Below are 26,297 nucleotides of genomic sequence, written 5' to 3' on the forward strand. Positions count from 1 at the left end.
GTCAGGAACATGGTCCCCATGAAGTTTTGCTATGGTACTCAGGCACAAGAAGATGTTTTCCAGTGGTAAGACTATGCAAATGAACAATGGGACAAAGGACAGAGATGTGCTTCTTTCTTTTTATTTATAACATTCTTGGCCTTCAGTTCAATTTTTGAAGGTCTTGGAAAACTCCTTTGAAACAAACTGCCGCATTTCTATTTAATCAGGGGGAATTTCCTGGATATTTTGCTCAATCTTCTGTTTCTGCTTTTTGAAATTGCACACTATTTTACAGTTTATTCCAGATGCCAAATACCAGATACTGTAGAATCCCACATGCCTATTTTGCCGCAAATTTTCAGGAGCAGCTTTGTCGGACCAAAACAGTAGATAGAAAAGATAGGCAAAGTATCAGTCTCTCACACACGGCCCTAGCTGTAGCTGTATTTGTATTCAGCAAATTGCGGACACGGATACCGTCCGCTTCTGTATGGCATTTTGTGGAACGTAACATCTTGGGCTTTATAGAACAGTCCTATCTTTGTCTATAAAATTGACAGAATAGGATATGTTCTATTTTTTGAGGGGCCAAGGAACAGCAATACGGATGCAGGCTTTTGCGGTCCAGTTGAAGTGAATGCAGATTGGATGCAGACCAAAAGTATGTTTGTGTGCATGATCACTTATAGTACGGCGACATGAGTCGATATGCTGCATATTTTCATTAGTGGAATTGTCTGCATAAAATTTAGATGAATTAAAGTAGTAGCAAAGTGGATAAGATTTTTTAAAATATTATTCGCACGCAAAAGTATCCACACATAACTTTAGCCGTGGTGAAGAAATGCACAACATGAGTTGACCTCCTGTCACCGTTTGCAATTCATAGCATGAACTTCACTGCAAATGGTATGTTCATATGGATTTTGCCACAGATCAGTGGCAAAATCCATAGCAGATTTTCTGCACCAAAAAATAGCCCACGTAGACATACCCTTATAGTTACATACTTGGATCAACTCCCGGCTTTGGTTCCACAACCGCCACACAAACTGCACATATGATTCCGGACAAAGGAATATATTTTTTTTTTTGTATTTATGTACTGTGTGTATTAGTGAAGTTCTATGTTGTGATGTTTTAAATTCAATATTTTTGAAAGAATGAGAAAAGTAAAGAATGACGAGATGTTTTTCAGTTAGCTGGCATTATTATTTAATGGAGGTAAGAGACAGGAGCAGTGGAAATTGAAGGTAACAGCGGGGAAATACCTTGACAATGATATTGTCAGGGATAAGGGTATAGGAAGAAACACCAAACTGACAACCAGGAGGGAAAGGGAAAGCCACTAGGCCTCAACGCTAGGGACAGGAAAAGGTCACCTCCTAGTAAACCTACTCCTGGCCCTGACTCCTAACCTTATGGGCACCCCTTGAAGGTAGAAATGCCCATACCCTTGAACCTGTGACCCTGGAGACCCTAAAGAGCCCTAAGAATATTGTCAGGGCTGAGGCAACCCGTTCCTTCCCAGATGAAGAAACAGGCGTCTCCCTGAGGCCTAGTAACAACAAGCAAGGAAGGGAAAACAAAACACAAACAAACGCGACACTTAACCACTTAAGGACCACAGGTTTATACCCCCCTAAAGACCAGGCCCTTTTTTACAAATCGGCACTACACTACTTTCACCGTTTATTGCTCGGTCATGCAACTTACCACCCAAATGAATTTTACCTCCTTTTCTTCTCACTAATAGAGCTTTCATTTGGTGGTATTTCATTGCTGCTGACATTTTTACTTTTTTTGTTATTAATCGAAATTTAACGATTTTTTTTGCAAAAAAATGACATTTTTTCACTTTCAGTTGTAAAATTTTGCAAAAAAAACGAGATCCATATAGAAATTTTGCTCTAAATTTATAGTTCTACATGTCTTTGATAAAAAAAAAATGTTTGGGTAAAAAAAAAATGGTTTGGGTAAAAGTTATAGCGTTTACAAACTATGGTACAAAAATGTGAATTTCCGCTTTTTGAAGCAGCTCTGACTTTCTGAGCACCTGTCATGTTTCCTGAGGTTCTACAATGCCCAGACAGTACAAACACCCCACAAATGACCCCATTTCGGAAAGTACACACCCTAAGGTATTCGCTGATGGGCATAGTGAGTTCATAGAACTTTTTATTTTTTGTCACAAGTTAGCGGAAAATGATGATTTTTTTTTTTTTTTTTTTTTTTTCCTACAAAGTCTCATATTCCACTAACTTGTGACAAAAAATAAAAACTTCTATGAACTCACTATGCCCATCACGAAATACCTTGGGGTCTCTTCTTTCCAAAATGGGGTCACTTGTGGGGTAGTTATACTGCCCTGGCATTCTAGGGGCCCAAATGTGTGGTAAGGAGTTTGAAATCAAATTCTGTAAAAAATGACCAGTGAAATCCGAAAGGTGCTTTTGGAATGTGGGCCCCTTTGCCCACCTAGGCTGCAAAAAAGTGTCACACATCTGGTATCTACGTACTCAGGAGAAGTTGAGGAATGTGTTTTGGGGTGTCATTTTACATATACCCATGCTGGGTGAGATAAATATCTTGGTCAAATGCCAATTTTGTATAAAAAAATGGGAAAAGTTGTCTTTTGCCAAGATATTTCTCTCACCCAGCATGGGTATATGTAAAATGACACCCCAAAACACATTCCCCACCTTCTCCTGAGTACGGCAATACCAGATGTGTGACACTTTTTTGCAGCCTAGGTGGGCAAAGGTGCCCAAATTCCTTTTAGGAGGGCATTTTTAGACATTTGGATACCAGACTTCTTCTCACGCTTTGGGGCCCCTAGAATGCCAGGGCAGTATAAATACCCCACATGTGACCCCATTTTGGAAAGAAGACACCCCAAGGTATTCAATGAGGGGCATGGCGAGTTCATAGAAATTTTTTTTTTTTGGCACAAGTTAGCGGAAATTGATATTTTTAATTTTTTTCTCACAAAGTCTCCCGTTCCGCTAACTTGGGACAAAAATTTCAATCTTTCATGGACTCAATATGCCCCTCACGGAATACCTGGGGGTGTCTTCTTTCCGAAATGGGGTCACATGTGGGGTATTTATACTGCCCTGGCATTCTAGGGGCCCTAAAGCGTGAGAAGAAGTCTGGAATATAAATGTCTAAAAAAATTTACGCATTTGGTTTCCGTGAGGGGTATGGTGAGTTCATGTGAGATTTTATTTTTTGACACAAGTTAGTGGAATATGAGACTTTGTAAGAAAAAAAAAATAATAATTCCGCTAACTTGGGCCAAAAAAATGTCTGAATGGAGCCTTACAGAGGGGTGATCAATGACAGGGGGGTGATCAATGACAGGGGGGTGATCAGGGAGTCTATATGGGGTGATAACCACAGTCATTGATCACGCCCGTGTAAGGCTTCATTCAGACGTCCGTATGCGTTTTGCGGATCCGATCCATCTATCAGTGCATCCGTAAAAATCATGCGGACATCTGAATGGAGCTTTACAGGGGGGTAATCAATGACAGGGGGGTGATCAGGGAGTCTATATGGGGTGATCACCACAGTCATTGATCATGCCCCTGTAAGGCTTCATTCAGACGTCCGGATGCGTTTTGCGGATCCGATCCATCTATCAGTGGATCCGTAAAAATCATGCGGACGTCTGAATGGAGCTTTACAGGGGGGTAATCAATGACAGGGGGGTAATCAATGACAGGGGGGTGATCAGGGAGTCTATATGGGGTGATCACCACAGTCATTGATCACGCCCCTGTAAGGCTTCATTCAGACGTCCGGATGCGTTTTGCGGATCCGATCCATCTATCAGTGGATCCGTAAAAATCATGCGGACATCTGAATGGAGCTTTACAGGGGGGTGATCAATAACAGGGGTGTAATCAATGACAGGGGGGTGATCAGGGAGTCTATATGGGGTGATAACCACAGTCATTGATCACGCCCCTGTAAGGCTTCATTCAGACGTCCGGATGCGTTTTGCGGATCCGATCCATCTATCAGTGCATCCGTAAAAATCATGCGGACATCTGAATGGAGCTTTACAGGGGGGTAATCAATGACAGGGGGGTGATCACCACAGTCATTGATCATGCCCCTGTAAGGCTTCATTCAGACGTCCGGATGCGTTTTGCGGATCCGATCCATCTATCAGTGCATCCGTAAAAATCATGCGGACATCTGAATGGAGCTTTACAGGGGGGTAATCAATGACAGGGGGGTGATCACCACAGTCATTGATCATGCCCCTGTAAGGCTTCATTCAGACGTCCGGATGCGTTTTGCGGATCCGATCCATCTATCAGTGCATCCGTAAAAATCATGCGGACATCTGAATGGAGCTTTACAGGGGGGTAATCAATGACAGGGGGGTGATCACCACAGTCATTGATCATGCCCCTGTAAGGCTTCATTCAGACGTCCGTATGCGTTTTGCGGATCCGATCCATCTATCAGTGCATCCGTAAAAATCATGCGGACATCTGAATGGAGCTTTACAGGGGGGTGATCAATGACAGGGGGGTGATCAGGGAGTCTATATGGGGTGATCACCACAATCATTGATCATGCCCCTGTAAGGCTTCATTCAGACGTCCGGATGCGTTTTGCGGATCCGATCCATCTATCAGTGCATCCGTAAAAATCATGCGGACATCTGAATGGAGCTTTACAGGGGGGTGATCAGGGAGTCTATATGGGGTGATCACCACAGTCATTGATCATGCCCCTGTAAGGCTTCATTCAGACGTCCGGATGCGTTTTGCGGATCCGATCCATCTATCAGTGGATCCGTAAAAATCATGCGGACGTCTGAATGGAGCTTTACAGGGGGGTGATCAATGACAGGGGGGTAATCAATGACAGGGGGGTGATCAGGGAGTCTATATGGGGTGATCACCACAGTCATTGATCACGCCCCTGTAAGGCTTCATTCAGACGTCCGGATGCATTTTGCGGATCCGATCCATCTATTAGTGGATCCGTAAAAATCATGCGGACGTCTGAATGGAGCTTTACAGGGGGGTGATCAATGACAGGGGGGTGATCAATGACAGGGGGGTGATCAGGGAGTCTATATGGGGTGATCAAGGGTGATCAGGGGCTAATAAGGGGTTAATAAGTGACGGGGGGGGGGGGTGTAGTGTAGTGTAGTGGTGCTTGGTGCTACTTTACTGAGCTACCTGTGTCCTCTGGTGGTCGATCCAAACAAAGGGGACCACCAGAGGACCAGGTAGCAGGTATATTAGACGCTGTTATCAAAACAGCATCTAATATACCTGTTAGGGGTTAAAAAAAACACATCTCCAGCCTGCCAGCGAACGATCGCCGCTGGCAGGCTGGAGATCAACTCTCTTACCTTCCGTTCCTGTGAGCGCGCGCGCCTGTGTGCGCGCGTTCACAGGAAATCTCGGCTCACGCGAGATGACGCCTATTGGCGTTAGCGTAGCCTGGGGGAGCCGCCGCAATGACGCCTTTCGGCGTTACAGTTGCGGTAAGTGGTTAACTTCTGTAGTGATGGACGAGCAGGAACACCAGAGACGACCTCCCACCACAAATGTGTCTTTACAGTCATTACCTGTTGGGACTTGAGTTAACTGTCAAACATTTGTAGTGACATTTTCTTTTTCCTCTATTTATTTGTAAAATGAGATTAGCCCTGTCAACTTACATTTCCACTTTACAAAATGTATTGTAGAGCTGTGCCTAAGGGCTCACTACTAACACTATACATTTATATTTAAAATGGTAAGTCTTACATTATCTTACAGCCGTTCTCGCTCAGTATTCGATAACCCAAGACTAAGAACATTTCTGACTCCCGTGAGAATGCATATAGCCTGTTATATGGGTGGTTCTACCTTGACACTAGTACTAAAGCTACCATGTATAAACCAAGTTGGCATAAAAGAATTGACAGACAGGCAGCGAGAAGAGAGTAGGGAATTATCTCTGTATACTTGTATACAGTAGGAAGCACAGCTCTGGAGCACAAATGACTTTAATGCTTGTTTTAGAGCTCCAGACAGCAGACTGGTAATGTACTGTAGAAGAAGGTAGACAAAGGACAGACTTGCAGACAGGGTCATAAGACACATACAGAGCAGGCAGGCTTGGATACTGTAGTTGGCAGGAACACAGACAAGGCAGACGGACAGGGTTGATTCAAACACAAACAGAACTGAAATGGGAAGTGAAGGCAGGGAGGAAACAGGCCTAGAGCACAATAGTAATACAGGCAGGAAATAATGCAGAATAAACACAGGTAAATCACAATATATCTTCTGATTTTGGAACCTAAAGCTCAGGCACCCTCTGACTGGGAAGGGTGCCTGAAATACCCAGGGACCCCCAGTCATTGGCTGGGGAAGAATTTGGATGCACGCTTGCCCTAAGGGAAAATATATTGGCAGGCTGATTGGAATGATTTGGAATCGGTTTTTAAGGAATTGAATCATTAGACATAGGGGGTATTTTATCACGCATTGCCCTCCAGAATTCTGGTTCCAAAAAGTAGCAAAAAAAGGGCTTTTTTTTTACTTTTTGGAGGAGTTTTGTAACTTTTGGAATTTTTTTGCCACTCACTCCAGTTTTTAAAGTGTCTGGTACAGTGGGTGTGGTTAGCTATTTTGCTCCAGATTTATCACTGAGACTTTTTAAAAAGTCTCCAATTCACTCCAGTACAAGGGCAGTAGGAAAACTGGAGTAAAATTTCTAGAGAAAAGTGCCAGGCTTAAAGATTCACCAAATTTAACAAGGAACATACAACATTTGATAAATGTGATGCTAAGTACCCCAAAACTGCAGTCAAACTGACTTCAAATGTTACCCTTATGATAAATTCCCCCCATATACTTTGCCCTAAAAACCCTTAGTTGAATGATGACTCTCACTAACACATAATATAAATGGAATATACTTTCCCACCCCTAATTTCCCTTATACTCATACTTTTGGTAGGTTCTATACCTTTGGCAATGTGCACACAAATTAAGCCATTTAGCATGCAACAAATCAACCCAGCCTAACCCAAAATGCTCCGCATCAACACTCTCTGCCCACAAGAAACACAGTACACAATCTACACAATTTAGGTGCTGAGCTGCTAAATTATCAGCTGCTGCAAAGAGGAAAAGGTTTATTCTTCTTATTAAAACATCTGTAAATTATATCTGCAAAAAACATAATATCATAAGTGGATTCAAAAAAGAGGAGAAGTCATATCTGTCCTATCTCTCTTTTTATGATCCACTCCTGATTTTGGCTTCCAAAGCTGCTTTCAGAAACCTGACTGTGTGGCCGTACCCTAAGATGTATATAAGGTAAAATACTCATAAATGTGCTAATGTAATGGCCTTTAGTCATATATTTTGCCAGTATGTGTCTCCCTATCTTTGCCTTGACAATGCAGAAAATTGTGGTCAACTACTCTTCTCTATACAACAGTACTTGTAAGAAAAATGCATACCACACGGTCTCAATGGCAGACTTATGCAACTGTATAGACATCCAGTGGCATACAAACCCTATGGCACACTTTTGGTGGAAAATTTCAATCGGTTGCCTAGAACGCAATTTCCAAACGTGATATGAACCCTTGCCTCATATTGTGAAAATTTCATGACCTGTACCAAATGACAAATCCAGCTTTACTACTGACAAATGTATGTTGTGTATATACATGTATGTAGAGAGTAAAAAAGCTTTTATCATCTGAGGTATCATTGGGAGTAAAATCTGAAACTGGGGGAAGGTGGAAGTGTGAAAGCTGCGCAATCTGATCATTCGACTTCATACCTAACCATGGACCATTGGGCTACTGGTTTGTCGCTCTAGAGAAGGGAGCCTATTGTTTGGGAGACATATTAAAATATAACCTTTATTGATCAATGCTAAAGCAAAACAAAAGCCCCGTTTAAATAAAACATGAAAATTAAAATAGGCGTTCAGTTATCAAACGCCAATAGGGTAGGTGAGTGCAACAAAATAAAAGCCCCATTCAAATAAAACAGGCATACTCAAACTGCGGCCCTCCAGCTGTTGCAAAACTACAACTCCCAGCATGCCCAAACAGCCTACAGGTATCAGCCTACAGCAGGGCATTGTGGGAGTTGTAGTTTTACAACAGGTGTTCAAAATAGGTGTTCAGTTATCAGATGCCAATAGGGTAGGTGAGTGCAAAAAAATAAAATCCCCATTCAAATGAAACAAGAAAATTAAAATAGGCATTCGGTTATCAAATGCCAATAGGGTAGGTTAGTGAGTGCAACAAGACAAAAGCCCCATTCAACTTAAACATGAAAATTAAAATAGATGTTCAGTTATAGAACGCCAATAGGGTAGGCGAGTGCAAAAAATTCAAAGCCCCATTCAAAATAAACAAGAAAATTAAAATATGCATTCAGTTATCAAATGCCAATAGGGTAGGTGAGTGAGTGCAACAAAACAAAAGCCCCATTTAACTTAAACATGAATATTAAAATAGATGTTCAGTTATTGAGCGCCAATAGGATAGGTGAGTGAGGAGTTTGAATGTGGCTTTCTTAACATTGATTAATAAAGGTTGTGCTCTAATATATCTTGCAAACAATAGGCTCATTTCTCTAGATTGACACACTGAATTGCTGGAAGATGATATATTGCTAAGGTGAGAATAGCCACTGGCATACTGAGAATTTTCTATTAGTTTTAGTTATAGATACATCATTCCATAAGAACAGTAAAGCACGTCATCATGAAAAGAATACATAATAAATATCTATTCAATAATTAACAAGACAAAAATAGCGCACTTTTGCTGTCAGACCTGGAAGTTTACATACTGAACATTAGTATCACCTACGGTATTCGCACTAGATTCCCGCGGAGACTCTCGGTGATGTGTATCCATTGTAGACAAAAGAGGATGGAGGGAGGATTCAGGGCAATTTACTTAGCCCATATAAAATAACATTAGACATATTGTGCGCCTGGTGCCCCACTCTCCTCAAAGCAGTCTGACAAGCAGATGTTACAGAACTGTTTGCTCAGTAATACATTAAATGGGCCTGCGGAAACTGACAGGCTGTCCACGTCCAGTGCTAAGTACCATTCTATGTATTCTCCCGGGAACACTGCAAACTTCCATAATGTTAAGTGCTAAGTTTACTGAGCATGGGTATAAGAGATCACTATTTGTCAGTGTCATTAAGACTGTATTACTGCAGTGAGCATAGTCCAATGAATGACTATATAGTAAAAGAGAGGCATCTACTGTATATTAATATTGGTGGAAGAATGACACGATACAGGGAGAAACTGGCTTTAAAGGGCATCTGTCAGCAGATTTGTACTTACGAAACCGGCTGACCTATTGGCAGCTGAAGGCATCTGTGTTGGTCGCATGTTCATATGTGCTCACATTACTGGAAAAAATGATGTTTTAATATATGCAAATTAGTCATTCTGAGAAACTGGGGTGTTGCTGTTACTCCGCTCTCTCTACAACTTCCACGCCCTCTGCACATTGATTGACAGGGCCAGACAGTGTAAACGGGATCCTGCCTACCTGGCCTTGTCAACCAAAGTGCTTAAAGTGCTTCAGTTGTAGAGAGAGCAGAGCCTCTAGGTGTAAGGGCTAAAGCACACGGCTGTAGCTGTTTTTTCAGATCTGCAAAACACAGATACCGGCCCATGCATTTTGCCGAATGGAATGTCCGGCCCATAATAGAACAGTCCTATTGTTGCCTGTGATACGGACAAGAATAGGACATGTTCTATTTTTTTCCAGTGCCGCAAACGATGCGGACTGCACACCGTGTGCTGTCCGCAGCCATATGTGCGTTCCGCATCTTTTGCAGCCCCATTGAAGTGAATGAGTCTGCATCTGACCTGCAAAAAATGTGCCTCGGATGCGGACTAAAACAATGGTCGCGTGCATGAGCCCAAACGGCATCGCCCCCATCGCTCCTAGAGTCTGCATATCTTAAAACTTCATTTTTCTTAGCTAGGCAGGCACATGTAACAAACAGGTCAGCCAGTTTCATATGTACAAATCTGCTAACAAATGTCCTTTAACGAAATACAGCACAATTTATGGCATGGTGGAAACACTTCTCCCCTCGCTCCACCATATCATTTTTGTACATCAAAGCCAAGAATGCTAGATCATTATAAATTTGGGGCAGCTTCCGCAAGTTGACTAGTTGAGGTCCTTGCATTTCACTATACAGGAACCCTGCCAATCAAGGAGAGGGAGGGGCTGGCAGAAGAAGTGGGAGGAGCAAAGGTGCACAGAGCAGCTTGTACCTGCCCTTGGTGCACGTAACTACAATTTGCAAGTGCTTTTTCTCCAGAATAAAACAACAGACGGCTAAGTGAAAGGTATCATTATATTCGGCTGAGTTACATCCTACAAGGCATTCCCTTTAATAAAAAATAAAAAAAACTGATAATAAATGACCCCCAAAGTATAAGGGAAAGATCTGCACCTGTTCTGTCTTTAGACCCACAACTGGTTTTGGCTCAAAATCACTGATGGAAATCACTGACCAAACATTGACTGTCTGAATAAGGGCTCATGCACATGAACGTGTGCCGCCTTTTCTGTACATTGGGGACCGCAAATTGTGGTCCCCAATGCATGGGCACCGCCCGTGTGGTTGGCACAGACGGATGCAGAGCCATTCTACTTGAATGGATCTGTGATCCATCTACACCTCAAAAAAATTAAACAAGTTCTATTCTTTTGCAGTGCGGAGGCACAGACAGAAAACCCACGGAAGCACTCACAACAGTTTCACCCAATGAATGAACGTTTCGCTAATTCATCGGGTGATCGGCTGCACCATTAGATGGTCATTGTCAGGAATGAGCGTTGGTAGGAACATTCATCACTGATAGTGTGTCCAACAACTGCACCTTAAAGTCTATGTACACCTTCGGAGACTATTTTTTTTATGATTGCATGTTACTCATTTTTGGCGAAAATTTTTTTTTTTTTAATTGGCATTCATTAAAAATATTGAGCTGTTATATCACAAAGGGTTAACAGTTTTTCTAGCTGTGTGACTGATACTTTCACTTTCACTTTGGTCATCCAATAAACCTTATCGCTAAACTACTGAGAGGTCATAAACACTTATTTAACCCCTTAAGGACTATTTCACCTTCTGGACTTGGCCATTTTTTGCTAATCTGACCAGTGTCACTTTAACTGGTGATAACTTTAAAACGCTTTGACTTATCCAGGCCATTCTGAGATAGTTTTTTCGTCACATATTGTACTTCATGACACTGGTAAAATGAAGTAAAAAAAATAATTTTTATTTATAAAAAAATACCAAATTTACCAAACATTTTTAAAAAATTGCAAATTTCCAAGCTTCAATTTCTCTACTTCTATAATACATAGTAATACCTCCAAAAATAGTTATTACTTTACATTCCCCATATGTCTACTTCATGTTTGGATCATTTTGGGAATGATATATTTTTATTTTGGCGGAATGTTACAAAGCTTGGAAGTTTAGAAGCAAATCTTGAAATTTTTAAGAAATTCTCAAAAACCCAATTTTTAGGGACAGTTCAGGTCTGAAGTCACTTTGTGAGGCTTACATAATAGGAACCACCCAAAAATGACCCCATTCTATAAACTACACCCCTCAAGGTATTCAAAACTGATTTTACAAACATTGTTAACCCTTTAGGTGTTCCACAAGAATTAATGGAAAATAGAGACACAATTTCCAAATTTCCCTTTTTTGGCAGATTTTCCATTTTAATAATTTTTTTCCAGTTACAAAGCAAGGGTTAACAGCCAAAGCAAACTCAATATTTATGGCCCTGATTCTGTAGTTTACAGAAACACCCCATATGTGGTCGTAAACTACTGTACGGGCACACGGCAGGGCGCAGAAGGAAAGGAAGGACATACGGTTTTTGGAAGGCAGATTTTGCTGGACTGGTTTTTTTGACACCATGTCCCATTTGAAGCCCCCCTGATGCACCCCTGGAGTAGAAACTCCATAAAAGTGACCCCATCTAAGAAACTACACCCCTCAAGGTATTCAAAACTGATTTTACAAACATCTTTAACCCTTTAGGTGTTCCACAAGAATTAATGGAAAATAGAGATACAATTTCCAAATTTCACTTTTTTGGCAGATTTTCCATTTAATATTTTTTTTACTTTTACAAAGCAAGGGTTAACAGCCAAACAAAACTCAATATTTATGGCCCTGATACTGTAGTTTACAGAAACACCCCATATGTGGTCGTGAACAGCTGTATGGGCACACGGCAGGGCCCAGAAGGAAAGAAATGCATACGGTTTTTGGAAGGCAGATTTTGCTGGACTGGTTTTTTTTACACCATGTCCCATTTTAAGCCCCCCTGATGCACCCCTAGAGTAGAAACTCCAAAAAAGTGGCCCCATTTTAGAAACTACGGGATAGGGTGGCAGTATTGTTGGTACTAGTTTAGGGTAAATATGATTTTTGGTTGCTCTATATTACACTTTTTGTGAGGCAAGATAACAAGAAATAGCTGTTTTGGCACCGTTTTTATTTTTTGTTATTTACAACATTCATCTGAAAGGTTAGATCATGTGATATTTTTATAGACCAGGTTGTCACGGATGCGGAGATACCTAATATGTATAATTTTTTTTTATTTATGTAAGTTTTACACAATGATTTAATTTTTGAAACAAAAAAAATCATGTTTTAGTGTTTCCATAGTCTGAGAGCCATAATTTTTTCAGTTTTTGGGCGATTACCTTGGGTAGGGTATGATTTTTGCGGGATGAGATGACGGTTTTATTGGCACTATTTTGGGGTGCGTGTGACTTTTTGATCGCTTGCTATTACACTTTTTGTGATGTAAGGGGACAACATTTTTTTTATTTAGCACAGTTATTATTTTACATTTTTTACGGTGTTCATCTGAGGGGTTAGGTCATGTGATATTTTTATAGAGCCGGCCGATACGGACGCGGCGATATCTAATATGTATACTTTTTTTTTATTTATGTAAGTTTTACACAATGATTTCATTTTTGAAGCAAAAAAAATCATGTTTTAGTGTTTCCATAGTCTGAGAGCCATAATTTTTTCAGTTTTTGGGCGATTACCTTGTGTAGGGTAGGATTTTTGCGGGATGAGATGACGGTTTTATTGGCACTATTTTGGGGTGCGTGTGACTTTTTGATCGCTTGCTATTACACTTTTTGTGATGTAAGGTGACAAAAAATGGTTTATTTAGCACAGTTTTTATTTTAAATTTTTTACGGTTTTCATCTAAGGGGTTAGGTCATGTGATATTTTTATAGAGCCGGCCAATACGGACGCGGCGATACCTAATATGTATACTTTTTTTTTTATTTATGTAAGTTTTACACAATGATTTCATTTTTGAAGCAAAAAAAATCATGTTTTAGTGTTTCCATAGTCTGAGAGCCATAATTTTTTCAGTTTTTGGGCGATTACCTTGGGTAGGGTAGGATTTTTGCGGGATGAGATGAGGTTTTATTTGCACTATTTTGGGGTACATATGACTTTTTGATCGCTTGCTATTACACTTTTTGTGATGTAAGGTGACAAAAAATGGTTTATTTAGCACAGTTTTTATTTTTTATTTTTTACGGTGTTCATCTGAGAGGTTAGGTCATGTGATATTTTTATAGAGCCGGTCGATACGAACGCGGCAATACCAAATATGTATACTTCTTTATTTATTTATGTAAGTTTTACACAATAACAGCTTTTTTAAAACAAAAAAAATTATGTTTTAGTGTCTCCATATTCTGAGCCATATTTTTTTTTATTTTTTGGGCGATTGTCTCAAGTTGGGGATCATTTTTTGCGGGATGAGGTGACTGTTAGATTGGTACTATTTTGGTGGGCAAACGCCTTTTTGATCGCTTGCTGTTGTACTTTTTGTAATGTAAGGTGAAAAAAAAATGGTTTATTTAGAACAGTTTTTATTTTTTACGGTGTTCATCTGAGGGATTAGGTCATGTGATATGTTTATAGAGCCAGTCGATACGGACGCGGCGATACCTAATATGTATACTTTTTTTCCCCCCTATTTTTTACCAATTTTTTTAACTTTATTTGGGGAAAATGACATTGTTTATTTTTTACTTGAAACTTTTAATTTTTGGGGGGAAACATTATTTTTTCAACTTTTTTTTTCACTTAATTTTTTGTCCCACTTTGGAACTTGAACTTTTGGGGGTCTAATCCCCTTTACAATGCATTCCAATACTTCTGTATTGGAATGCATTGGCTGTATGAGTAATGCTGTGTGTATTACTCATACAGCTTCCGGCCTGTGAGATCCAGGGGGCTGGATCTCACAGGCTCGTCACCGGAAGGCAGCGCAGATGCCTCAGGAAGGCATCGCGCTGCCTTCCATGCCATCGGGTCCCCCCCACAGCCCCATGGGGACCCGATGGCACCACCGCCGCACCAGGTAAAAGCCGCAAACCGCAGGTCTGAATTGACCTGCGGTTTGCGGCGATCGCCGACATGGGGGGTCACGGGACCCGCCCGCGCATTTAGCCGAGGTGCCTGCTCAATGATTTGAGCAGGCACCTTGTTCCGATCACCGCCCGCCGGGTGGCGGTGATCGGAACACATGACGTACCGGTACGTCATGGGTCCTTAAGGACTCGGGAACCATGCCGTACCGATACGTCATGGGTCCCTAAGGGGTTAAGCCACATTCTTATCACTAAGATAAAAACTGAGTATTGGAGTGTTTATGATGTCAGAGAGCAGAGATAAGGAGTCCGTCTGCTCCTGGTCTGACGGAAAAGATAAAATCCAAAAGGTGCTACTAGAGCATGTCATCTATGTACAGAAAAAAAGGAAGCTATATTTTGAATAAAGACCAATTTAAAAAAATATATTTTTAGCTTAAAATGAGTACAATGCAATTATAATAATAAAAATTGCCCACAAAGGTGTACACAGCCTTTAAGGCTAGTTTCAAATCTGCCTTCATTGCAGATTTCATTAAAAAAGCTGGAAAAATGAGTCCAACATCGTAAAAATGATAGAAATCACGATGGACAGCTGACAGACTCCATTATAGTCAATTGGGTCAACTGGGGATTGTTCCATTTTGTCTTTCAGGATCCATCACTGCCATTATTTTCTTATTTTTTTCTGTTTCTCGCCCCACAAGAAGTAGTGGTCAAGCAGGAGGCAAGTATGTTACATGTCGCTACAGCCTGTGAGAACTAGGGCAATGGGTATGAATCCTGTTTTGTTGTCTACATTATCAGTTATACTCACATTCATTGTCTTCCTATGGTATTGGCCATAGTGTGTGAAGGTGTTTGTCTGCCAAGTATATGTACCGTATGGTAGAAGGGATGTGCTCAGTCTAGTAGCCTCCTTCAGTATTCTTTAAAAACAATGGTTGGCATCGAGTATCAGCACAGCTGGTAGACAGCATTGGTGATGGAACATATTAAATCCATATTTATTGCCAGCGTAACAACCTATATTAAATGAGCAAAGTGCCTTCAAATTGAGCACAAGGTCCCAGGGGTAGTCGTAAAGCAAACAGCATCAAAGATCCCACTTTAATTTGATTGAATTTGCCTTATCAGCAGAAACTGGGCCAGTTTTAAACAACCTAACAGGAAGGCTTCACAGTTTAAGTCTTTTGGGATTTAGTGTATTTATTCCAAGAAGGGCTGAGCTGAGTGAGCTCATTATATTTTAAGCTGTGAGTGACGAGATTCCAAAGGTTAACAAAAAAAAAAGACTAAATTAATGTATATATTCAAAAAAAGCAGACAGAAAGAGAACAGCAATGACCAATATCACGTTATCCTCAAAACGGGAGACCTGGAAAGGAAGGAAAATCGAAAAGCCAGCAAATATGAAGTGATGCATGAGATAACACCTACTCAATATGACTGACTGGTTCCATCTGATGCACAGTGGTGCTCTGCTTAGGAAATGGAGAAACCCAGTGAGATGTTTTGTGAAGCATTTTAATCACCACTGGAACTAAAAGCCTCCACCATGGTGTATGTTTAACGCACTGTATGTGATAGAATAAATATGGCCACATTAGATGAAGACTTGAAAAGCCTTACCTCACATATATCTTTCAAGTGCTTGATGTAGTGGCGTTCTGTGCTCATGATTTCATTGATGACATTGGCTCTCATCTGATCCCGGTTCTGCAGTGTCCTGCCAATACATAGGCAGTCGGAAGATGGGTCCAGATGTCCATTCTGTACTTCGCTGGTGCCTTCTTCCACTCCATCTTCTTGGTTTACCCAGAGCTTCAAAGCAAAATAAGTGTGTCAATAAAATAGGAAGATGAAGTAGGGTTGAATTTACATTACAGGATCACACAGTTTGGCCATACAGGGCCAGATCTTACAGCATTGCCATATGTAAAAGCCATTACTATAGACATCTTTAACGGATGTACTAAAGGGAAAATAAAATTTGCCCCATGATCAATGCCCTAGTTATAAGAATCTAGTCCAGAACCACTTACATAGGAGTCAATTATAATAGAAACTCTTTTATAAACTTTGCACCTAAAGCGTCGTTATGTACCAAATAATGAAGATGTTCTACCCTAGAAGCGTTGCTTCAAGGGAAATACCTTTGTAATATGGTACTGTATGGTCCTGTATGAATTCATAGCACAAAATTGTAGGATTTCTTGTTCTATTGTATAGGATTTGTGCACAGTGGTCTACATGGGCATAAGCCCAAAGTGAATAAGACCTGAAAATCCATGTCTTAGCAGAGTGATTGGGTTAGGAATATGGCTCTACAGTAAGAATCGACACTTTTCCAGTGGTATTTTGTGGTGAAAAAAAGCAGAAACTGACTCAAACAGCAGGTAAGTGTGAGTGGGGAGGAACCTTGCCCCATGCCCCAAAGCACTCAAAACTAACTGCTTTCAGACTTACAAAGGCCAACAAAAATAAGAAAACTATCTGTTATCATTTCAGTTTGTACAGTGTGATTTTGGCATGGAATACAAGTGTAGAGAAAGCTTTCCAAGAGAAGATCAATGCTCCTTTAAAACTTACTAAATGCACAACTTAAGTCATTCTGTGAACCGTCTTCTTCCCACTACATAATGAGCCGTTTCTTTCATTCTTTCCTCTTTAACAAGCTCTGCTGCATCTTCTACTATTAATTCAACTGCCTGGTTGGCTGAAACACTCTTAATGGGGAATCTTGAATATTCAGTAGTCTTAGTCTAAGGAGGGAACAATTGATCCTTTTCTTTAAAAACAAGGCCAGACCAATCCTCGATGCACATTCCTGCCAAACCCACTCGCAGTGTACAATAGCGCACTAGTGCAATGCCAAACCTCAGGGCTAGAGGTCAAGAAACGTCAAGCTGAGTGCTATAGATCCATCCTGAAATACAGCTAAGATGGTTTTCTTTTTTATTTAAGCATTTTTCCCCCTCTAGATTTTTAGCAGTGCAGTGAGACTATGGAACTCTCTGCCTGAGGAGGTGGTGATGGTGAGTTCACTAAAATAGTTCAAGAGGGGCCTGGATGTATTTCTGGAGTGTAATATTACAGGCTATTGCTACTAGAGATGGGTATCCAGGGAGTAATTCTGATTGCCTGATTGGAGTCGGGAAGGAATTTTTTTCCCCTTAACCCCTTAGTGACCAAGCCTGTTTGGGCCTTAATTACCAAGCCAGATTTTGGAAATCTGACATATGTGAATTTAGCAGAGAATAACTTCGTAAAGGTTTTACACATCAAAGTAATTCTGACATTGTTTTCTCGCCACATATTGTACTTTACTGAGGTGGTAAAATTTTACCGATAAAATATGCGTATCTTTATTAAAAAAAACTTGAAAAACGATGAAAATTTTTAAAAATTTGCATATTTTCCTATTTTCAACTGCAATATTTAACATACATACATAAATACTATTCAATATTTGTATCAGAAATATATTTCCACATCTTTACTTTATTTTGGCTGCACTTATTTTTTTAAAATTTAGAAGATTTACCATTTTAACATAAATTTTTACATTTTTGAAGTACATTCTTTTTTGCACAACAAGCCAAGTTTGCGGGGGCTTAGAAGTGTCAGAAAAATAGAACCCCCCCAAAAGTTACCCCATTTGTAAAACTAGACCCCTTAACGTATTCATCTATGGGTGTAATGAGTTTTTTAACCTCCTAGTCATTATAAAAAAATATATATGCTAAGCAGGTAAAAACACAAACATTTTTTACACAAAAGTGTCAATTTAAAGACAGTTTTTTTCTACAAAGCACGTGAAAATGAAGACGTACACCCCAAAATGTATCACCCCATTTCTCCTGTCTTCAATTGTGGCCCTAATCTTATGTCTTGACACACAGCAGGGCCCAAACATAGAGGAGCACCCAGTGGCTTTCAGAACACAAAATTTGCTTGAAAATGTTTTAGGCCCCATTGCACACTTGTAATGGTGTTGAGCTGCCAAAACAATAGAAAACTCCCATAATGGACCCCATTTTAAAAAAATAGACACCCTAAGGCATTTATCTAGGGGTGTAGTGAGTGTTTAGACCCCCTAGTTTTAGTAGAAATGAATGCTAAGCAGGCGGGAAATCTTTTTTTTTTTTCATTTTTTACACAAAAGTGTCAATTTAAAGACCGATTTTTTTCTACAGAGCACATGAAAATGAAGAAGTACACCCCAAAATGTATCACCCCATTTCTCCTGTCGTCAAAAATACCCCCATTATGGCCCTAATCTTATGTCTTGACACACGGCAGGGCCCAAACATAAAGGAGCACCTGGGGCCTTTCAGATAATAAACTGAAAATGGTTCAGGCCCCATTGCACACATGTAATGGCGTTGAGCTGCAAAATTATAGAAAACCCTTATAAATGACACCATTTTAAAAACTAGATCCCTTAAAGCATGCATCTAGTGGTGTAGTAAGCATGCTGAGTGCAAAATTATTATAGGATGAAATAATGAGTATATATGGTTTTATTCAAATTTCACAGGAAATTGGAGATTTTTTTTTTTTTAGATGGGTAACCCTGTTACTGTTTTAGAAATCCGCCACACAGAGCAAAATGTCTCCAACTATGTTGGAAATTCCAGTTTGTTCACAAGATACAAGAACACCGATAGGGCTGTAATGACAAGCTGGCATTCAAGGACAATGACTGGTCGTACAACGTCTCTTTAGCCCCATCAATCCCTATATGAGAGACAAACTTGCTAAGTGACGCAGTGCTTAGAATATTTAAAAGGACAGTGTCCAGAACCGTCTGTAGGAACAGTAATGGATCACTCATTTCCAAAATGATGTCAATATTTCTAGACGTGTTGTGGGGTGTCCACAAAAAATAAATTCTTAATAAAGCCCTTAGCGTACTGGTGAGGAACAACTCAATCATTAGAGATCCTCCAAATAAAGAAATATCATGCCAATATCATGATATAGTAATGCGAATGGAATTAACAGCTTTGTGTGGCAGGACATAGTCATAAAAAAATGAAATCAGGAAAATTAAGAAAACAAATCAGAAAATGTAAAATTTGTTTCAATGTCTAGCTCCACAACCCATCCCAAAAGGATCCCTCCCTCTCTGGAAAGCCCACAAACTAAACAGAAAAAGAGAATAAATTGATTTACTGTAAAGCCCCCCGACCCACCCTTTTTGGTATTAAATAAAATTAATAATTAGCAACCGTATGGTACATCTCAAAACAGGGGTAATTGCAGAGGCCTGGTTGTGATGGGCAATTGGGGCAGTAAATTCGGATGTCCCTCCTCCTTCCGTGTTTGCTACACACCCGGCATCGTTTCTGAGGATATTTCTTGCTGGTAGTGGCAGGGACGGGGTGAGGGAAGTGGCGTTCTGAAAGCCTTCGAACATCCTCAGATTCAAAGGCTTGCCCAGGTGCGGGGGACTCAAACAGGAGACTCTCAACCACCTTCTCCTGGAACTCAAGGAAGTTGAGGGTTCCTTGGGACTTTTTAAATAAAACAAAACTATTATAGGTAGCAATGTGAATGAGGTAGATTGCTACATTTTTATACCAGGCCCTGTTTTTTCGCTTCACCAGGTAGGGTTGAAGCACCTTGTCCGAGAGGTCTGCACCTCCCATAAATTTATTGTAGTCTGTCACACAGACCGATTTGTGTTTGTCCGCAGTAGCCCCGTCTCCCTAACTGCTACTGTGGTGTCTGCGTGCACGGTGGTCAGCATGTAGACATCCTTCCTGTCCTTCCAGTTCACTGCAAGCAGCTGGTCACTTGCACGGGCGAAGGATGCTCCTTTCTCCAAACGCTTGGACACCAGCGGTTGTGGGTATCCCAATCTATTTTTGCGCACTGTCCCACAAGCCCCTGTGTTTGCAGCATGGAGGGATTTAAAAAGGGGTATACTGCTATAAACATTATACGTGTACACGTGGTACCCTTTGTGTAGGAATGGCGCCAACAGATCCCACACAATTTTTCCCGATGTCCCAATATTTTCGGGGCAGCCTGGGGGTTAAGTTGGGAGTCTCTGCCCTCATAAACAGACAGACCGCAGGTGTAGCCGGTTGTGCTCTCGCACACCTTGTATAATTTTAACCCATATCTGGCATGCTTGGAGGGAATAAACTGACGGAAGGAAAGGCGAACTTTAAAACTTAAAAGGCATTAATCAACAGATAGATTTATTTCAGGGGTACATAATTTTAAGAATAAATCTGTAAGGAGGGAAATAAGGGGTCTCAATTTATTTAGGCAGTCGTAGGCTGGGTCAGTTCTGGGGTGGACTTGGGAATTGTCCGAAAAATGTATAAACTGCATTAGGACTTCATAGCGGTTTTGGGACATAACTGCTGCAAACACAGGGGTTGAGTAGACAGTACTCACAGCCCAATACGATTGGACAGATGTTTTTTGTACAATGCCCATGTCCAGGATAAGCTCCAAAAATTTTTTTTTTCAGGGACACTTGTGGGGGTCCACCGTCTTGTATAGATAGACGCGGGCTTTTGTACAGCAAACTGCATGGTGTACAGATTAGTTTGCTGCACAATTAACTCAAGGACTTTATTGTCCACAAATAAATGAAAAAAATCATAAAGGGTAAAATTGGTGAAATCCACATTAATTTGGGGAGTGGATAAAAATTGGGGTACTTGGGAGGAAAATGAAGTGGCAGGAACCCATATAGTAGAAGGGAAGGGACCGCTGGGTTGAGAATGAGATGAGGTGAGCCATTTTTTTATAAAAAGCTCAGACAGAAATTAAAATAACTGACGTCCCTAATAGACTAGTGACGGACACCCACTGACGGACACCCACTGACCGCCAGTAACAGACTGACACAGGGTCCCTAATGAAAATAATTGACCGTCACTAATAGACATTTAATGACGGACGCCTAATGACGTACACCCACTGATGAGCACCCACTGACGGACACCCACTGACTGACACCCACTGACCGCCAGTAAAAGACGGACACAGGGTCCCTAATGAAAATAATTGACTAATAGACATCTAATGTCGGACACCTAATTACGGAAGCCAAATTACGGACACACTGACCGCCAGTTTTGGACGGACAGTTTATCAATTTATTTATATTTTTTTAACAGTAAATCGCACAGCCAAGACAGAAGTCTGATCTCTCTCTCTCTCTCCTCACAGAACAACTGCACTAAGGGGAGAGAGAAACTCAGCCCATGTCCTAGCTGTGTTTAGTAAACATAATGGATGTGATCTCCATGATAGGTTTATCATGGAGACCACATGATCAGGGACCATTAATATTGGTCCCTGATGGTTACTGTGCTGAAGGCTTGCTGCTTTTTCCAAGTGCTGATTTTTATAAGTGCATTTGAGATATTCAGGAGACTAACTTAGACTAACTCAGAGCTTTTCCACTGTAGCAGAACTTCAGCTGTGTTTCTGGTGGATACTCAGACACTGTTTCAAAACAGCAGAACTTCAGCAGTGTTTCTGGTGGATACTCAGACACTGTTTCAAAACAGCAGAACTTCAGCAGTGTTTCTGGTGGATACTCAGACACTGTTTCAAAACAGGTGAGGAATTTGTTAGACAGGTTATCACTATTGTCTGATTGCAAATTAGCCTAGGTGATTAAGGTGTTACATTTGTTGTTGGGGGAGGAGCTTTTGTGGGAGTGTGTGTATATATAGCCACATAGTATTAGCTTGCCTAATTATAGCTTGCTGCTTTTTCCAAGTGCTGATTTTTATAAGTGCATTGGAGATACTCAGGAGTTAATCTGGAGGTGGATACAATCTAAACAAGTAAGATTTGTTTGTTTATAATCTTTTCCCTCTTTGATATGGCAGACCTGGTTCTGTGCAGGAATTGTTGTGCTTTTATTTTAGGTTCCACTCTTCAGAGTTTTGGATGCTGTCTGATCTGTAGACAGCTCTCCATAATGCAGCAGGAAATTGCTTTTTTAAAATCTGAGATTTGTAAATTAACCGTTAAACAAACTCAGTCTGAGAACGTTGCAATGCCACTGCCACAGAGGCCCCCTAGAAATGGAAGATGGGTTACTGCAGGTTCTGGTAGACTGATAGTTGTTGATAGAAGACATGTCCCACAGTTTGTGACTCTCCATAATTCATTTGCAGCACTTTCAGAGTACAAGAGCAACATGGAGGATGGCTCAAGCACAGTGGGTGAGAAACAATCATCTCCCATGCCTAAAGTATGCAAGACTGCAGCCAAAGACAAAAAGGAGAAGGTGAGGACTGATAGTAAGCAGCTGTTGGTGGGCGATTCCATCATAAGAGGTGTAAAGTTTGAGGAAAATGGTGTTGTTAGATGCCTACCTGGTGCTACCGCTAGCAGGGATAGACTACGGATCCTTAATATTGTTAGGCAAGCAAAGCAGGAAAGAGAGGTGGATGTTATTGTCCATCTTGGGACAAATGATCTGTCTTGCAATGAGGTTTCAAAGGTGAAGGAAGCTTTTCACACACTTGGAAATGATATACGGGAGGTTGCATCAACTGTTTCATTCTCTGCAGTTTTGCCTGTGCATAACCTTCAGCATGACAGGAATTCAATGTATGGCTTGGTGAATGGTGTCTGAACCAAGGGTTTGGCTTTGTGTCTCATGTTAGCTCTCGTTGGAATGGAAAAGAACTGTACAAGAAAGATGGTTTGCATCTTTCTCTCAAGGGAACGAATGTCCTCAGTGAACAGTTCCAAGTATTTGGTAAGGAGCATTTAAACTAGGAAAGGGGGGAAAAAGAATGATAATCCAGCAGTCCGACTGCCCCCCAGAACAATGCCAGAAGATGCCAGTAGCACAAAGGTTAAGAAATGACAAGCTCAGATTCTTGTCTACAAATGCTTGCAGTTTAGGGAATAAGATCAATGAATTTGAGGCTATAATGGCATCTGAGAATATAGATTTAGTGGCTGTTACTGAGACGTGGTTCAATGGGAGTAATGACTGGGATATAACAATACCAGGGTTCTCCCTATACAGGAAAGACAGAGAAGGCAAGAAGGGGGAGGGTTGGTCCTGTATGTGAAAGATAGCATGAAATCTAATTTGATACAAGTTAGCAAGTCAGTTTGGGTTACCTTGCAGCTTGATAATCATAAGGTAACTCGTGTAGGTGTGATATATAGACCACCTAGCCAAGTCAAAGAATTAGATGATCTACTAGTTGAGGAAATAGCTAAAATGACATTGAAGGGGGAAGTTATCATTATGAGAGACTTTAATCTTCCTGATGTAAACTGGAAAACCAAAATAGCTAGTTCTGCCAGGAGTGCAGATATTCTAAATTCCCTACTGGGATTATCTCTACAGCAAGTAGTTGAGGAGCCAACCCGGAAGAAGGCCATTTTAGATTTAGTATTCACAAATGGGAATTTGGTATCTGATATTACTGTAGGGGAAAGCTTGGGATCTAGTGATCACCAGTCAGTGTGGTTTACTATAAGTACAGTGACTGAGTCACAACACACAAAAACAAAAGTTTTAGATTTTAGAAAAACTGACTTTTCTAAAATTAGATTAGTGGCATATGAGTCCCTATCAGATTGGAACAGTTTCAATGGAGTCCAGGAGAAATGGGACTACTTAAAAGTTTCACTATTAAAGGCAACAGAAAATTGCATTAGGCTTGTCAGTAAAAGCAAAAAAAGGAAGAGACCACTGTGGTATTCAGCAGAAGTGGCCAAAATCATTAAAAACAAAAAGACAGCATTTAGTAATTATAAAAAAAACAAAAACGAGGATGAGAGGCCAAACAAGTTATAAGAGCTTCTAAAGCACAGGCAGAAGAGAAATTAGCTCAGTCAGTGAAAAAAGACGATAAGACATTCTTCAGATACATAAATGAAAAAAGGAAACTAAAACAAGGAATTACCAAATTAAAAACAAAAGAAGAAAGGTATATGGAAGAAGATAAAAAACTAGCTGACTGCCTCAATGAATACTTAACAAACAAAACCATTAACAGATTTATTTAGCCAATCACTGCCAACAGGAGTCGTCCCAGGAGATTGGAAATTGGCAAATCTTGTGCCCATTCACAAGAAAGGTAGTAGGGAGGAATCGGGCAACTATAGGTCAGTAAGCCTGACATCAATAGTGGGGAAATTAATGGAAACCATACTTAAGGAGAGGATTGTGGAACATCTAAAATCCCATGGATTTAAAGATGAAAAACAGCATGGGTTTACTTCAGGGAGATCATGTCAAACTAATCTTATTGATTTTTTTGATTGGGTGACTAAAATAATAGATGGTGGAGGTGCAGTAGACATCGCTTATCTGGACTTTAGTAAGGCTTTTGATACTGTCCCACATAGAAGTCTTATCAATAAATTGCAGTCTTTGTGTGTGGACTCCCATATTGTTGAATGGATTAGGCAGTGGCTGAGGGACAGACAACAGAGGGTTGTAGTCAATGGAGTATATTCAGACCATAGTCTTGTTACCAGTGGGGTACCTCAGGGATCTGTTCTGGGACCCATATTGTTTAATATCTTTATCAGCGAAATTGCAGAAGGCCTCGATGGTAAGGTGTATCCTTTTGCTGATGACACAAAGATTTGTAACAGGGTTGATGTTCCTGGAGGGATACACCAAATGGAAAAGGATTTAGGAAAACTAGAGGAATGGTCAAAAATCTGGCAACTAAAATTTTATGTTGATAAGTGCAAGATAATGCACCTGGGGCGTAAAAACCCAAGAGCAGAATATAAAATCAGTGATACAGTCCTAACCTCAGTATCTGAGGAAAGGGATTTAGGGGTCATTATTTCAGAAGACTTAAAGGTAGGCAGACAATGTCATAGAGCAGCAGGAAATGCCAGCAGAATGCTTGGGTGTATAGGGAGAGGCATTACCAGTAGAAAGAGGGAGGTGCTCATGCCCTCTACAGAGCACTAGTGAGACCTCATTTGGAGTATTGTGCGCAGTACTGGAGACCATATCTCCAGAAGGATATTGATACTTTGGAGAAAGTTCAGAGAAGAGCTACTAATCTAGTACATGGATTGCAGGATAAAACTTACCAGGAAAGATTAAAGGACCTTAACATGTATAGCTTGGAAGAAAGACGAGACAGAGGGGATATGATAGAAACTTTTAAATACATAAAGGGAATCAACAAGGTAAAAGAGGAGAGAATATTTAAAAGAAGAAAAACTGCTACAAGAGGACATAGTTTTAAATTAGAGGGGCAAAGGTTTAAAAGTAGTATCAGGAAGTATTACTTTACTGAGAGAGTAGTGGATGCATGGAATAGCCTACTGCAGAAGTGGTAGCTGCAAATACAGTGAAGGAGTTTAAGCATGCATGGGATAGGCATAAGGCCATCCTTCATATAAGATAGGGCCAAGGGCTATTCATAGTATTCAGTATATTGGGCAGACTAGATGGGCCAAATGGTTCTTATCTGCCGACACATTCTATGTTTCTAAGGCAGATCTTCAGCACAGTAACCAGTGCGCATGTCTGCGCCATTTTGTATATATTTTTTTTTACACTGAGTGGGGGGGGGGGGGCTGCTGCCCTTTATTTAAATGTATTTGGGGCTATATTTCTGGCAGCACCCTATTCATCATTATTACTCTTGTGCAGGGGCGGGTGCGGCGGCGGCCGGCTTACAGTGTGCGCATGTGCCGGCCGCCACTGCCTTCTTTCTTGTGGGCAGGGGGGTGGGGGTGAGGATCGGGACCCAGCTTTCCCTTATGGGGAAGCTGGGGACCCAATCACTGCACCGGAGGCTTTCCGGTGGCAGTGTATCGCGGCGATCACGTGATCAGA

General features: G+C 40.8%; 1 protein-coding gene across 3 annotated transcripts in view; it reads right to left on the reverse strand.

Moving 5' to 3' along the window:
* The window catches only part of ARHGEF9 (Cdc42 guanine nucleotide exchange factor 9), a 400,716-nt gene that overhangs the window by 90,116 nt on the left and 284,303 nt on the right, over positions 1-26,297 (reverse strand). For all 3 annotated transcript variants that reach the window (XM_040442123.1, XM_040442125.1, XM_040442124.1), the window contains one exon: positions 16,103-16,294. In XM_040442123.1, the coding sequence (XP_040298057.1) occupies positions 16,103-16,294 (192 nt within the window). The remainder of the gene's footprint in view (positions 1-16,102; positions 16,295-26,297) is intronic.

Source organism: Bufo bufo, chromosome 8, assembly GCF_905171765.1.
Source record: "Bufo bufo chromosome 8, aBufBuf1.1, whole genome shotgun sequence".
Taxonomy (NCBI): domain Eukaryota; kingdom Metazoa; phylum Chordata; class Amphibia; order Anura; family Bufonidae; genus Bufo; species Bufo bufo.